At 43.6% G+C, this 13725-nt stretch overlaps 1 protein-coding gene across 1 annotated transcript in view; it reads right to left on the bottom strand.

Moving 5' to 3' along the window:
• The window catches only part of Vps53 (VPS53 subunit of GARP complex), a 133361-nt gene that overhangs the window by 51531 nt on the left and 68105 nt on the right, over window positions 1-13725 (bottom strand). Inside the window, exons 12-13 of the mRNA XM_034505814.2 lie at window positions 8472-8573; window positions 1206-1300 (exon numbers count right to left, since the gene is read on the bottom strand). Coding sequence (XP_034361705.1) covers window positions 1206-1300; window positions 8472-8573 — 197 coding nt within the window. The remainder of the gene's footprint in view (window positions 1-1205; window positions 1301-8471; window positions 8574-13725) is intronic.

Genomic DNA, 13725 nt, shown 5'->3' with positions numbered 1-13725 from the left:
TTCCCTGCAAGACACTATATATATATCTATACTGTAACTCAACAGTGGAAAAGGCTAGCAGTGGAAAAGGCTGGCAGGCTTCACCTTAGCAGATAGAGACACCGGCTATCTGACATACTGAGAATGCACTTCTATAGTTTTCTTACCAAAAGTAAATAACCTGGATTTTGTTGTTTGGGGTCACAGTCTCACATACAAAGCTCAGGCTGGCTCCAAACTTGAAATTGTCCTGCCTCCACTTCCCAAGTGATGGGTTATAGTGTGTGTTATCATGGCAGCTCCTAACTTGGGTTTAAGAAAGACAATACATGAATCCATGCTGTGTGAGTAGTTCCAGCTACTCAGAAAGCTGAGGTGGAAGGATCACTTGATCCCAGGAGCTGAGAGCAGTCTGGACAACATTAGAAACGGTTTCAAAAGAGGAGGTCTGGGTGTGGGGTAGGAGAGGCACAGCATCAAGCAAATGGAAATTGATGGCATTTCATAAAGCATCTGAAATATCTGGTCAGCCCTCTAACAATGTCAAGTTCAGAAAGACTAAGAAAAAGTGAGAACATAGTTAGGATTAAAGGAGGCTACAGAGAGCCCACAGCTAAGTGTATGATTATCAAGTCCTAGACCAGAAGCAGGATCAATCTTACTTTGGATTTTGATAGTTATGTTTACATTCAGGTATTCACAGCCTGGGGAAAGCTAGTGAAAAAATATTGTGCTATTTTTAAGCTTTTATGAAAGTAAAAATTACTTTACAATGAAAAGCCAAATTATAATTGAAAGTATATACTTCAGGGAGTGGGCTTCCTTACAATGTCTGGGTGCCTGACACTTTGTGGGGGGAGGTTATATGGTTGGGGCTCAAGAGCTTCGCACCCACATAGGAGTAGGGGTGGGAGGTGTTCCGATCCACATTATACAGCCAAACTTAGGCAACATAGATTTATGAGGAAAATATGCCAGTGTAGTGGCACATGCCTTTAGTCTCAGCACTTGGGAGACAGGCAGATCTCTATGAATTTAATCTCAGCAAAGGCTACATATCCTGTCTCAACAAACAAACAAACAAACAAACAAACAATTATAGGCAAAATAAAAGGTAATATGCAAAAGATACAACGGTATTCTTAATGACTCTGGGAGGAGTTGACCTTGTGTAGGAACCAACATGATCAGAGGCTAGAAATGCAGGCAGAATGCTTGTCACTCACTTGTCCTGGGACTCAATGTACACGTAGAGATGAGGCTCAAAACACTTGGAAACAATGCCATGAAACGGATTGTCTGGGGCTTTGGGCTTCTTTGGCTGGAAAGAGAGGAAGGAGAATATGAATGAATATGAACTGTATGCTTGAGCAACCTCTGCAAGATTTTAAGTAATTTCAAAGGAAACACCAAAGTTCTTATCTCACAGATAAGAACAGGGGCCCTGCATCATTCCAGGATTATTGATCCAGGGAGCTACTGCCAGCTTGTCAGTATTTTGGACTTGCTGTGTATGCTGGAAGATTTACTGCTACTCTGATATTATATGTATCTTTGATTTGGAAGCTCATCCTCAGTGGATCCTTTAAAAGTTGAAATCTGGGCTGGACTTAACGCTGTGGTGTTGTTACTGTCATTCTGCATCTTGATGCTAAACACCTTCTGTCTTCCCTGACAATGCTCCCTCATGGTCTTACTGCTGCCACTGCACAGCCCAGGAGATGAAGGCGCTGAGTTCCCACCACCAGTGGCACACCGGCAGACTTGCTCCTTGCTGCAATGGTCCCAGACTTCGGACTTTGATTAACAAATAATATAAGAAAGAGAGGAGGGAGAGGCCAACAGTGAGAGGGGTTACCACTTCGTTCTCTACTTTCTGGCTCACCACTTACAGTCCTTCAGCATGAGGGTATCCTAAGAAAGCATGGTGGGGAGACTGTCTTGTCTCGTCCCCACACTGATACTTAAAAACTGCTAGGAAACAGGTTACTTGGCAGCAACCATTTAAAAATTGTATTTTCTCCCTAATTCCTTTCCAAGTATCTAAAAATAAGAATCTGTGTTATTTTCTACTCCTTAAAAAACTGTTCATCTGTCTATTGTTGTCAGCAAAAAGACTCTAAACCAAAGGTCCTGAGAGTTCAAACTGAATATAAGTCATGCCTGTAACATACTTGCTGACTAGGACTGCTGCTTACAGACTTCCCTTCTCTCTGTAGCTCTGAAGATCAAACCCAAGGTCTTGTACACAGGTAAGCACTCTAGCACACTCCATTAATCAGCTTAGTGAGGAACAACTACTGCATAAAAGCTTTAGCTGAGCACAGTGGTGCATTCCTGCTACCTCAGTGCCAAAGCAAGAGGAGGTGAAGTCTGAGGCCAGCCTGGGCTACATAACAACATACTGTCTCAAAAAACAAACAAACAAACAAAAAAAAAAACAACCAAAAAACAAACAAACAAAAAAAACCCTAAAACAACAACAACAAACAAAAAGGGGCTAAAGATGTTGCCGCCCCCCCCTCTCTCCATCCTCCTCCATACATAAGGTACACCACACTAAATCAGATATAAGCACAATCTGCAAACTAATACTGCCATCAAAGCTGTAAGTATACCCTCTTCCTCCCACCTCCATTATGATTACAAATATGATGATGTTAACTGGTAAGAATATTTTATAGAAGTCTACTTTCTTAAGCAGCTTCTATCTTAATGCACACTAAAAAAAGCTAGATGTGGTGGCACATATCTATATTTGAGCTATATGGGAGACAGAGGCAGGAAGATAGCTTGAGAACAACCCTGGCAATATGGTGAGACCCTGTCTCAAAAAACAAAGTACTGGGCCAGTGAGCAGGGTCAGCACTTAACACAAGATTGTTAACTTGAGTTAGATATCAGGACCCATAGGTGGAAGAAGAGAACAATTCTCACAAGTTGTCCTCTGACCTCTATATAAGTATCAAGGTTTGTGGTCCCTTCCTCCCGCTCAAAATTTAAAAAAAAATGTAACACAAATTTCTAAGATTAAAAATAACTGCCAAAAACTGGAAAAGCTGCCGCCCAGTGACAGAAATCTATCTATTTTCTTAGCATCTGGTTATTTACAAATCACTTTTATTAGTTAAAAATATTTTTTAGCTGGGCATAATGGCTCATGTCCCAGGTGGATCTCTGTGAGTTCAAGGCCAGCCTGGTCTACAGAGCAAGCTCCAAGACAGCCAGGCTACATAGAATAAAAAACAAAAATCCAAACATTTAAAAACTAACAATTTTCAATAAAAATTAAATGTTGCTGAGTGTGATGGCTCATGCCTTTAATCCCAGCATTTGGTAGACAGATGCAAGAAAATCTCTGAGTTCTGGGCTAGCCAAGGCTACAGAAAAGAGGAAAAGGTGAGAGGAGGGGTCAACTTTACATACACCCTATAATTTTGTTTCTCTTTCACCTCCAGTAAGTTTCATGTTTTTAAATTTTAGGCCAGATTTCTTAGAAACTCTGGTTCTGTTTTTGTTTTTTAAGACAAAGAGTCTCATTCTGTATCCCAGGAAATCCTTCTGCTTCTACCTCCTAAGTACTAAAATACCAGGGATATCCCAATATACCCACTCAAAATTTTGGTCCTTCTTAATGATAAATATCAATTAGATCTTGTGTATCTTACCATCTGAAAACTCCCACCAATGCTGGGCCCCTGAGAGGACTTTGAGAGGGTCTCTGGGAAAGCACAGGGCTTTACCCAGCCCACAGCTGCTTGCCTCAGAGCACAGGTGCCAGGAGCTGGTCTCTGCTTCTTCTAGCTTAACACAGATGACCCATCATGAAGGTTGTGAGGGGTGATGAGCGCGCATGCATGTGCGTGTGTGTGTGTGTGTGTGTGTGTGTGTGTGTGTGTGACTGTGTGGTGTTCGCCTGTGGGGGGAGGAGCAGAGGTCTTCTTCTTGCTCTCTAACTTACATTCTCTCTAAAAGGACCACTTCTCTCACAGCAGAAGTTTGTCATTTCAGCTAGACTGGGAGGCTAGCAAGGGTCTGGATCCACCTGTCTGTGCTCCCCCTGTGCTGAGGTTACAGATATGCACCACCACATCACTGTTATATGGGTGCTGGGGATCTGAACTCAGGTCTTTATGTTCATACAACAAGAATTTTAGCTGCTAGGCCATCTCCCCAGACCCCATCCTATCTGTTTTTTTCATTTTATTCTTCTGGATAAGGTGATTTGTTAATAATATAGAAAATAAATATAAAAATGTGATTCAAGCTGTCTTTGTAGAACTAGATAGCCTGACTTTAGACTGGGGAAATATAGCTAGTCTAGCCAGGTATCTTTTCAGTAATTAAATATAATCATTAGTGTTATTTTTTTTTTTTTTTTCATGTGTTGGGGGTACAGGTTGATGAAGGTGTGCTGCACAAGCAGGGCAAAGTGTGGAGGTAACTCAGCTCATGAGTCATTCTCAGGTGCTTGCACCTTCTGGCCTGGAGCTTTGGCAGGCAGGTAGCTGACCAGTGGATGCCAGGCATTGGTCTGTTTCAGCCCCTTCTCCTATGACTGGGATTATAGGTGCCTCCCATCACACCCAACACTTTACATGGATTCTGGAGATCCAAAGTCAGGGCCTCACACTTTACAAAGGTGAGTGCTTTACTAACTAGGACACCTACATAACCTGTACTATCATCTTCTGTTTTGCTTTTATTTTGTGTGTGTGCACGCGCACAATCCATGGCAAGTGTATGTAGATCCGAAGACAACTTTGTGCAGTCAGTTTTCTCCTTCCATATGTAACAGGCCCCAGACCTTAGTACAACTGACTCTATGGTAGAAGTACCACTTGGGCTGTAAAACTCAGCACATAGACAGTACCATCTGCTAAACTAAAACAAAGGCCTAATCCATCAAGGTCCATAGTTATGGGAAAGTCTTTAAATGTATTAACCTTGCTTTTGGCTTCTGCTTTTGGCTAATTGCTCTTGTTAGTTGAAGTGTGTCAACCCAAGATATGTGTGTGTGTGTGTTATGCTACACTGGGATCCTGAACAGCCAGTGTAGTTACCAGCTGGCTAATATAGACTTCTCTAGCTGATGCCCAACAACACATCTTTACATGGGTCCTGTGGGTTGAGCTCAATTTGCCAGGCTTGTACAGAAGCACCTTTACCTGCCTCAGCCTTCTGAAAAGAAGGGGCACAAGTTTATGCTGCTTTGCCTAGCAAAATATAGTTTAATTAACAAGTGATTCCAAAGACTGGATCTTGCATATGAAGACGTAATATCTTAATCTGTGGTTTTGCTTATAGTTTCCTAATTGTGTACAAAACAGCATATGGTTTTAAAAGCATGTCTAACAAGTCTAAAGGATCTTTGGTGAGTAAAAAAAAACAGATCTGTACTTAGGAGAAAATGGCTCTATGATGCTCTAACAAAGTTATCTAGACTGAGGTTCATGGGTCTTTTGCATGGTAAGGCTCCATAGAATATACAGAAGCTGCATTACTGGACAGGCAGGTGTCCCAAGTCCACCTTAGGTGACTGATCTACCTCTACCTCTGCCTTGTCTGTTAGTAGTCCTCTGTCACCACAGTACCTAGTTCCTGTTGATGTATTTTTATGAGCTGAAGCATGATGAGGATAACAAGAGACGCTGCCCAGGTTTCTTTCTCTTACTACTTCTTCACAGGGCGGCCCCTGCCCACAGCTGCTCTACGAATGTGCTCATGTTTAGTGAGTAGGTGCTGGAATTTCAGCTCACAATGGTGTCTCCCTTTGCACCAGGCAGCTCCCCGAAGAGCTGATCCTCAGCTTAAAGAATACACTAAGTCATTTAGCAGTAGCACTCAGGCTGGACTGCTGAGTGTGTGAATTCTGTCCAAACGCTGCAGATGTTTAAGCTATTTCCTCCCGGAGTTTGATGGAATAATAAAAGGTTACTGTTGTCACAGTAAGGAGGTCTGCAGCTGGTCCCATTTCCTTTTATTACTATCCAATGTAAACAGATTAAATCTAACTGCTTGGATCACCAGAAGGGTACATTTTTAAACCAGAAATTCTTGATTTCTCTCTCCTCCTGTGCCCCCAGTCCCTTTTCAAATGCTCTTTTATTACTGGGAATATCTTGGCAACTAAGCACTCAGGTCTTCTCATGAAGTAAACACTACTTTTCAAGTTCACAGTCCTTTCTCAGCAGCTAGGCACAAACTGCAGCAGGGAGCAAGAGCTGACCCTGACCTTGGGAGCCAACTGCCTACTGGCTGCAGTAAGAAGATGGCTCAAGTAACCTAGGACAGCAGGCAGGGGATCCCTGCTACTTCTGCTGGCTCCCTACTAATGTTGTGGAGTCTCTCCTGCACCCTAGAAGCTCCTGTTCTTCTGGTACACAAAACTTCAGAAGCCAACTGGCTGCTGGGAAGGCGATCTGAGACTTCAGCTAGCAAGGCAGAGGTGTGAGTAACATATGGGGGCATTAGTCACCATGTGAGTGTCACTACTAATAAAGAACAGCCTGCAATGACGAGGACATTGTCTAGATCAGGATTTTTTTTATTAGTTTTTTTTTTTTTTTTTAAAACACATGTAAAAACTTTAGGTGTAAAACAAACTTGGCCTGGAGGTCCACACACAAAGTGACTGAGAATGGAGATGCTCTGGCTGCAGGGACCTTCTTCCCTTTCTCTTCCAACTCCCCAAGGGCCATCAAAGAATACAGCATGAAGGTCACAATATGACAGCATGGAGGCTGAAAGAGCCTAAAACCTATCTAAGGCCAGTAGCTGTGAGCAGCTGTGAGCAACAGACACAGGCCCCAAGTTCTCGTCATGGCAGAGCCCTGCTTTCCCTACCTGCTCATTCAGGATCAGTGATCACTGTCCTTAGAACCTGAAGGTCTTGGTCTTACAACAGTCACTTCAAGCTTTCATGAAGAGGATAAAGTTTCAAGACAAAACCAAAGTCATGTTCTATCCAGCAAAACGGTAATGAAGGGACTCTACTGACTCAGTGTAATGACACCCAAAGGTAACCAACTAACACAGAGTACCTGAGTGATCAAACTGCATGGTTCTAACTAATCAAAAAACGGCAGCTTATAGCCTAGGGAGGCAAGAAGGTCCCATACAAAGCATGACTGCACAAGGCATGCTTCTACTAAGCAGGTGGCCCAGTGGAATTTACCAAAAAAAATTGAAGCCCCTCCAATATGAGTCCTTGTTCCCACTCTGAGAACTGCACTGGGGTCAGAAGCAATATCCCCTTGTCTGCGCTGCCTAATAATACCACAGCTTTAAACCAGCTACAGCTAGTCCCACTTTCCTTGGACAGACTCACAACAACCCTCAGTTCTTCCCATTTACTTGCCCATAAACTTCCCTTCTCTGGCCTTTACTTTTTAATAAGACATAAGGTGTGTATAGGGGTGGTGCTAGGAAAGAGATTCAAGTTTCCATCTGCTAGACCTGCCTGCTAGTCCCGCCCCTCCACTTCCAAACTCATAACCCTGGGTGAGCGAGCTGGTTAGCCTCTGAGCTGTACTTTAATCATCTGTAAACCAGAGGGAGGCACAGTGAAAGTGAAATGAAAGAAAGCGTGTAAAGATTTTGAAATTATAAAGTGCCTTAAATATGAGGTATCTGTGTTATTACATGGATCTATGTTAATCAGTGGAACAGACACATTTAACGGTTTCTAGGAATTCTGCTGTCTGACTCCTGTCAGAATTCTCTCAACCTTGCCACTTGGAATACAGAGCTAGCTGCAGTGTGTGGCTGTATTTCCTCAAGCTGGTCTCCCAGCCACCTCCCTTTGGCTGGTGTCTGGAGAGAAACAATGCTACCAAATAACCCTCTAGCAGCCAAGTGTAGAGAATTAAAGAGAAGGAGCTCTAATCCAGAAAGGAAATGGCTGACTTACTGCTCTAACATCTCTTGTCATAAAATAGCAATGAAACAAAACCACCATTCTGCAGGAAGAAGGGACAGGAAATTTTGAGCTGGACAGAAAGTGTTGAAGGAAATTAAAAGCATTGGTGTGCTCAGAAAAAGAAACACCAAAGACACTGCTGGTCACCCTGATGTTTCCAAGGCCTCCCCACTGGCTTCCAATTGGCTTGCTCTGTGTGGAGGGCTCTCACAGCCCATAGATGGCATGGCTAACCTCAGAGTACCTTGCATTATCACAGCATTGGATGAGAAAAAGGGAGCTGCCTTTCAGCCCCAGAAGATGCTGAACAAGGCAGAGCTATAACTGGGCAGCCCTGTCGTAAGGGCTGAGGCAAGTGTGTGGTGCTACATGCTAAGTGGAGGCTCTTCTGCAACAGATCAGGGCAGGAAAATTGCCCTTTGTTATCTGACCATGTCCTCACACAAGGCCTTCTATAAAACCCACCTTATCATGATCTCTGAGTGTGGTCCTGGACAGACCCTGCATGAAGTGAGCCAGCCCACTTTCAGGAAAGAGCATGAGTTACATACTACAATACAAGCAGACTTACCTGCTCTAACTCTCCTTTCTCCAAAGCCAGCTCCTCCATCTCTGGTGTCGTCTCGTCTTCCAGGAAGGGATTGGTAGATGGTGGTGGGGACTCCAGCTTTTTCTATGAAGACATGAGAAAGGTGTTATTTCTGAGCATGAGACTTTCGGGCAACTCAATTTATCCAAGTTTTTCTAACATCTGTCTTCATGACAAGGACGGAGGCACAGGGATCACATTCTCACCCACATGGCTTCATAGTCCTCTTTTACTTTCTAGAGCCTGCGCTGTCTACCCTACTCCATTTTTTTTTATAATTGTTTTGAGTTTTTTAAAGGCAGGATCTCTCTACATAGCCCTGGCTGTCTTAGAACTCACCATGTAGATCAGGGTATATTATTCCAATTCTAATCTGGCTAAAACTCTTACTCATCCTTTGGTCTTCATTTGAGAGGTTCCTTCTTCCAGGAAGCCTTCTTCATCTGCCAGGTGTGGGTTACATGTCTTTGCCACATGTGTATCTTTTAAAGGTGTTTATAAAGCTGGGTATAGTTGCCTGTGCCTATGGCCCCTAACCCCTATGTTATAGGGTAGAGACTGGTAGATCACAGAAGCTTGCTGGCTAGTCTAGCTGAGAAATAGTGAGTGACCCTTTCTCAAGGGAATAAGGCTTAGAAAGATCCAACATCCTTCTCTGGCCTCCACATGTAAGTACACACACCTGTACACTCAGACACATGCACATTCACACACATGCAACACACACACACACACACACACACACACACACAATCAGAAACATTTTTTATACTTAAGGAGTTTTAGCAAACCCAAATGATAAGCAAAAAGGCTGTTGGTGCTGGAGTGAGGTGATGTGGCAAGGGATGGATCCTGGAGACAAGAGGCTAAGTCAAAAGGGAGTTTCCAAATGTATTTGTGACATTTTAGCATCTACCAGTAATATAAACTGATGTGATTCCTAAAACCAGAAGAAGGCCACAGCTGGACGACAGTGTAAATGGCTGCCAAGTGCCAGGGTAACCAAATGTGAACTGTTGCAGTGAATGCTTAATCTCAAAGGGGGTTTCTGCTCTGCCCTTGATCATTCAGTTCCCAGATAAAAGGCACACAACTTTTATATTTATAAGCCTTAATCAGCACTAGAACTGTGTTGGGCCCCTCGTCTCTACTTCCCATCCGGTGGTGCATGGAAGGCAGAGGCACGGACGCCCAGCCAGAATGTCAACCAGTGCACACCTCCTGCTATGGCTGTGGGGTCCCATGTAGAAGTGTCAGGCACTCTGCCGCCCCCACACAGCTCACTCTGTTCATGAGTTCCACTCAACCCTCTTCCCCAACCCGGAGAGGGTGGCTGGTCTGTTGTGGTGTGGTGCATGCACTTTGAGACCTGTCTTAGTCACTTCCGATCCAGGGTGACTCAACAGGACCTGTTTGGCCCTGCCTCTGCTCTGCTGTTACTGATGTAGAGCTTTGCTATTGGCCCTGTCAGTCACCCCATACCCTCCGTCACCCTTCCCCGCTCCCTATGTCATCTCATCCCACCAAAACCCCTCCTCCTTATGCTCCAAGTTTATATAAACAAGAGGTTGTTACATTAAAGTTCAGTCCCTGCTTCTCCAAGACTCCGGGGTAGGTGTGTTTCTTTGGGCAGCAGACACCCGCTCAGCTCCGGAGAGACCCAGTGGGACTGGGACCTCTCTCTCCTCTTGCCTGGACCTGCTGGCTTTAAGGATCTGATAGAACTGGGTATCTGCCCTCTAAGCTATTAATTTTTACTTCCGTATCAATAACCTCAAGTTATGACTTGCCATGTTCCACGTGGGCTGTTCATACTCCAATTGGCCAGCCCATATAACCAGTTCTTACAATCCCTTACCCCATGGTGTCTCTCCTCTCTCCATCTTCTTCTTCCCCAGAAACCAAAACCCCCTAAAGTATCTGCTATGAGCTTTAAGATAATTCTATTTATACACATTTAAACTACTAAATTATTGTCTAAAACACTTGGGTGCTGTTTTGTAGTCAGAAAATGGCTTCTATATATGAAGAAAGCCTTGTGATGACTATATCAGCTTAAGGTAATCATTATTAAGACAATGGCTTTTGCAGAAAACTGGCAAGAAACAGTGCATTCAAACAATCAGGCAAACATTTAAGATCCTCATCCTCTGCATGCTAGCTTCTTGAACTGCTGTAAATCATTTAAATGTATGTATGCATATACATACACACACATATATATTTTATACATATATATATGTAATATTATGAGAGAGAGAGAGAGAGAGTTTTTTAGAAACCCATGCTCTTAAGCTGTAATTGTCTTTTTAAGAGTTGCTAGTATTTGGCCAGGCACAGTGACATATGCCTACCAGGCACAGTGACATACGCCTAGTCACAACACTCTAGAGCACGGTTCTCAACCTGTCGGTTTGTTCCAATCAGAATCCAATCTGTGCTATCCAGCGAGTTCCAGGACAGCCTGGAACTCAGTAAGAATCTGTCTAAAACCAAAAAACAAGCAAGTAAACAACATTGCTGACATTTTAAGAGAGGGTGGGAACATTCATATTTTAAGTGAAAAAAAGAATTTACAAGATCTAAACTTTAACAATTAAATTAGTTGATGGGTACTTGAAGTCCCAGGTTTTTTTTTTTTTTTTTTTTTTGAAAAGTGAGACAGGAGGATCTCTTAAGCCAAGGAGTTTGAAACCAGACAGGGTAATATAAAACATCATTTCAACAAAACAAAACACAACTCCCCAGCTAGAGACACAGTTCAGTGGTAGAGCTCTTGTCTACGCACAGCTACATGGTGAGTTCAAGGCAAGCCTGGGCTACCTGAGAGCCTGCATCAAAAATTAAACACATAAAACAAGTGAACAATTAGTTAGGAGCCTCAAATTCACTTAATTTTAGGTTTAGGGGTCATATTTTTGAATAAAGCTGCTATGTCTCTAAGTCTCCTGGTGCCTTGTGAATGTGGAAAGTGGGCCCTCTTAGCTAAAATTAAAGCCCTGCTCTAAACCATTCCATGAAAGAAACAGGATCTGAATTTTTATAGTAAATGTTCTTTACTTTAATGAACTGCTAAGTTCATTAAAGTTGGAAATAAAAGTTTGACCTTTATATAGCTGAACTTCACTTTTAAAGCACAATGTGTTATTTATCTGACAAATGAAGAAACAAACAAACAAAACCAGAATGAAGGAAACAGACAGAGAAGTGTTCCTAGAGTTTGTGCCCCACTAGGGAAAATGTCAAATGAAAGGATAAAAGAAAAAGGGAAGAACGTGAAAGGCAGCACTGAACACGCAGAGCTTCGTGAAGCAGGGCCCCTAGACTAGAAGCCATGGTGAGTTCCCTTCTTCCATCCACATACTGATGAAGTCATATAGGGAATCATGGACAAGAACCCCCTAGCACATTCTCGGGGCACACACATTCCAAGTGTGGACTACATTTCTTCCTTCATCCACTCACAAATGGATATGAGGGTACCCCGGAAAGCACAGAGTAAGACAGACCTGCTCTGCCCTCAGTCTGCTGAGACTGAGGCTTTAATCAACCACAGAAACATGTCATAAGGGATCTGAAAAAACAAGTAATTGTTATGAAGACATGTGGTAGAGGGGCAGAACCTCTTGGGACAGAACAGAACTGCTCCTGAGCTACCTGAGGGTGAGAAGTGTGGGCTGAGTGTTTTCTAGGCCTGGGCAACAGCACTCATCTGCCATGCAGTAGACATTAGTTATGTGTCTGCCCCGTCCAGACTCCCTGTATCACATGGGCAATGCAGAAGGACTAGACAAGGAAGAGAGGCCCTGTGAGAAGGGACTGAGGACCTGGCTGATGGGACAAGGAAGAGCAGGAAATATAAATAAGGGGAAGGCACTAACAACAGCAGTCTTGGAAAGTCTGCAGGAAAGATGGCAGAGGTGTGAGGTACCAGGCAGAGGGCCTAGTCTAGTACTTTTTGTAGGCATGGTAAGATTTTCCTCTCATCACAAGAAAGTGGCACCACAAAACACAGATACTAATTTGGATTTAAAAACAAAACTGGCTCTCACTATGTTGCCCAGGCTAGCTTTGAACTCCTACATTCAAGTGACCTCCCTTAGACTTTCAAATATCTAGGACTAATATAAATTCTTTGTCTAATATGACTTCTAAAAATGTCTGACAGCAAGATGTCTCAACAGGTGAAGGCACTTGCCACAAACCCCAACGACACAATTTTAGTCCCCAGAACCCACACAGGGAAAGGAGAGAAGTGACTCCTCTAAGTTATCCTGGCCTCCACATGTGTGTAGCAAGCAAGTAAGCGCGAAAGCACGCACGCACATTCATGCGCGCACACACACACACATAAAGTGAATGAATGGATGAATTTAATTTAAAAAAAAGTAAAGAGAATCCTTCCACATTGGGGAGAGGACGACGATAGGAGCAGGAAATGGCATGGGACTGATGTAGTGCTGCAGAGAGAGCTGAAGAGGATGGGACTGAGCTGGAGACATGGATTCTGGAGAAAGTTTGGACGGGGTGGAGGAGGTGGGGGGCAAGGGGACCAGTGAAGGGAAGGGAAAGAAAGGTCTGAGAATCACACACTTTGGCTGGAGCTGCTAGGAGACTGACGCGGGAACACTCACTCAGATGAAGACCCTGTAGAGTGGGGGTTGAGGGGAGAGCACTGGCTCTGGATCTGACATATCTGGTTCAAGTCCAGGCTCTACTACTGGATCTGCCTAGCTTCTCAAGCCTCAGCTCTGTTCTCAAATGGAAAATGAGCAACTGGACACATGACCTGGCATACAGGGAAAGGCTTATGAGCAGTGGCTTCCACTAATACTAATAGGGATGATGACTTGAGTAAAGCCTTAGGTTTTGTCTCTTCCTTCTGAGACAGTGTCTTAGTAGGGGGACAGGTTAGCCTTGAACTTGCCACCTTTCTGCCTCTGCCTTCTTAGTACTGGAATCAAAGGTGTGCATAAGTGTGCACTTAGTGAAGTAAGGACATAGGACTGAAAGTCTTATGAAACCATTTCTTTTCAGCACCACATAGCCTGTTGCACTGACTCATCTCTTGAGGATCTTTCTAGGAAACAGAAGCAGTGGTACTCAGTTTACAGGTATGAACAGCACAGCACATGCTTCCTCCTTCCAAGCCACACTACTATGCACTCACCACCCGGCTGAAAAATGTTCTTGTACCAAGCCCAAGACATGGTTCAGAGGGCCATGCCGCTGCTCA

The sequence above is a fragment of the Arvicanthis niloticus genome, chromosome 6 (assembly GCF_011762505.2).
Source record: "Arvicanthis niloticus isolate mArvNil1 chromosome 6, mArvNil1.pat.X, whole genome shotgun sequence".
Classification (NCBI taxonomy): domain Eukaryota; kingdom Metazoa; phylum Chordata; class Mammalia; order Rodentia; family Muridae; genus Arvicanthis; species Arvicanthis niloticus.
The sequence above is the reverse complement of the archived record's forward strand: the minus strand, read 5'-3'. Positions and strand labels throughout refer to the sequence as shown.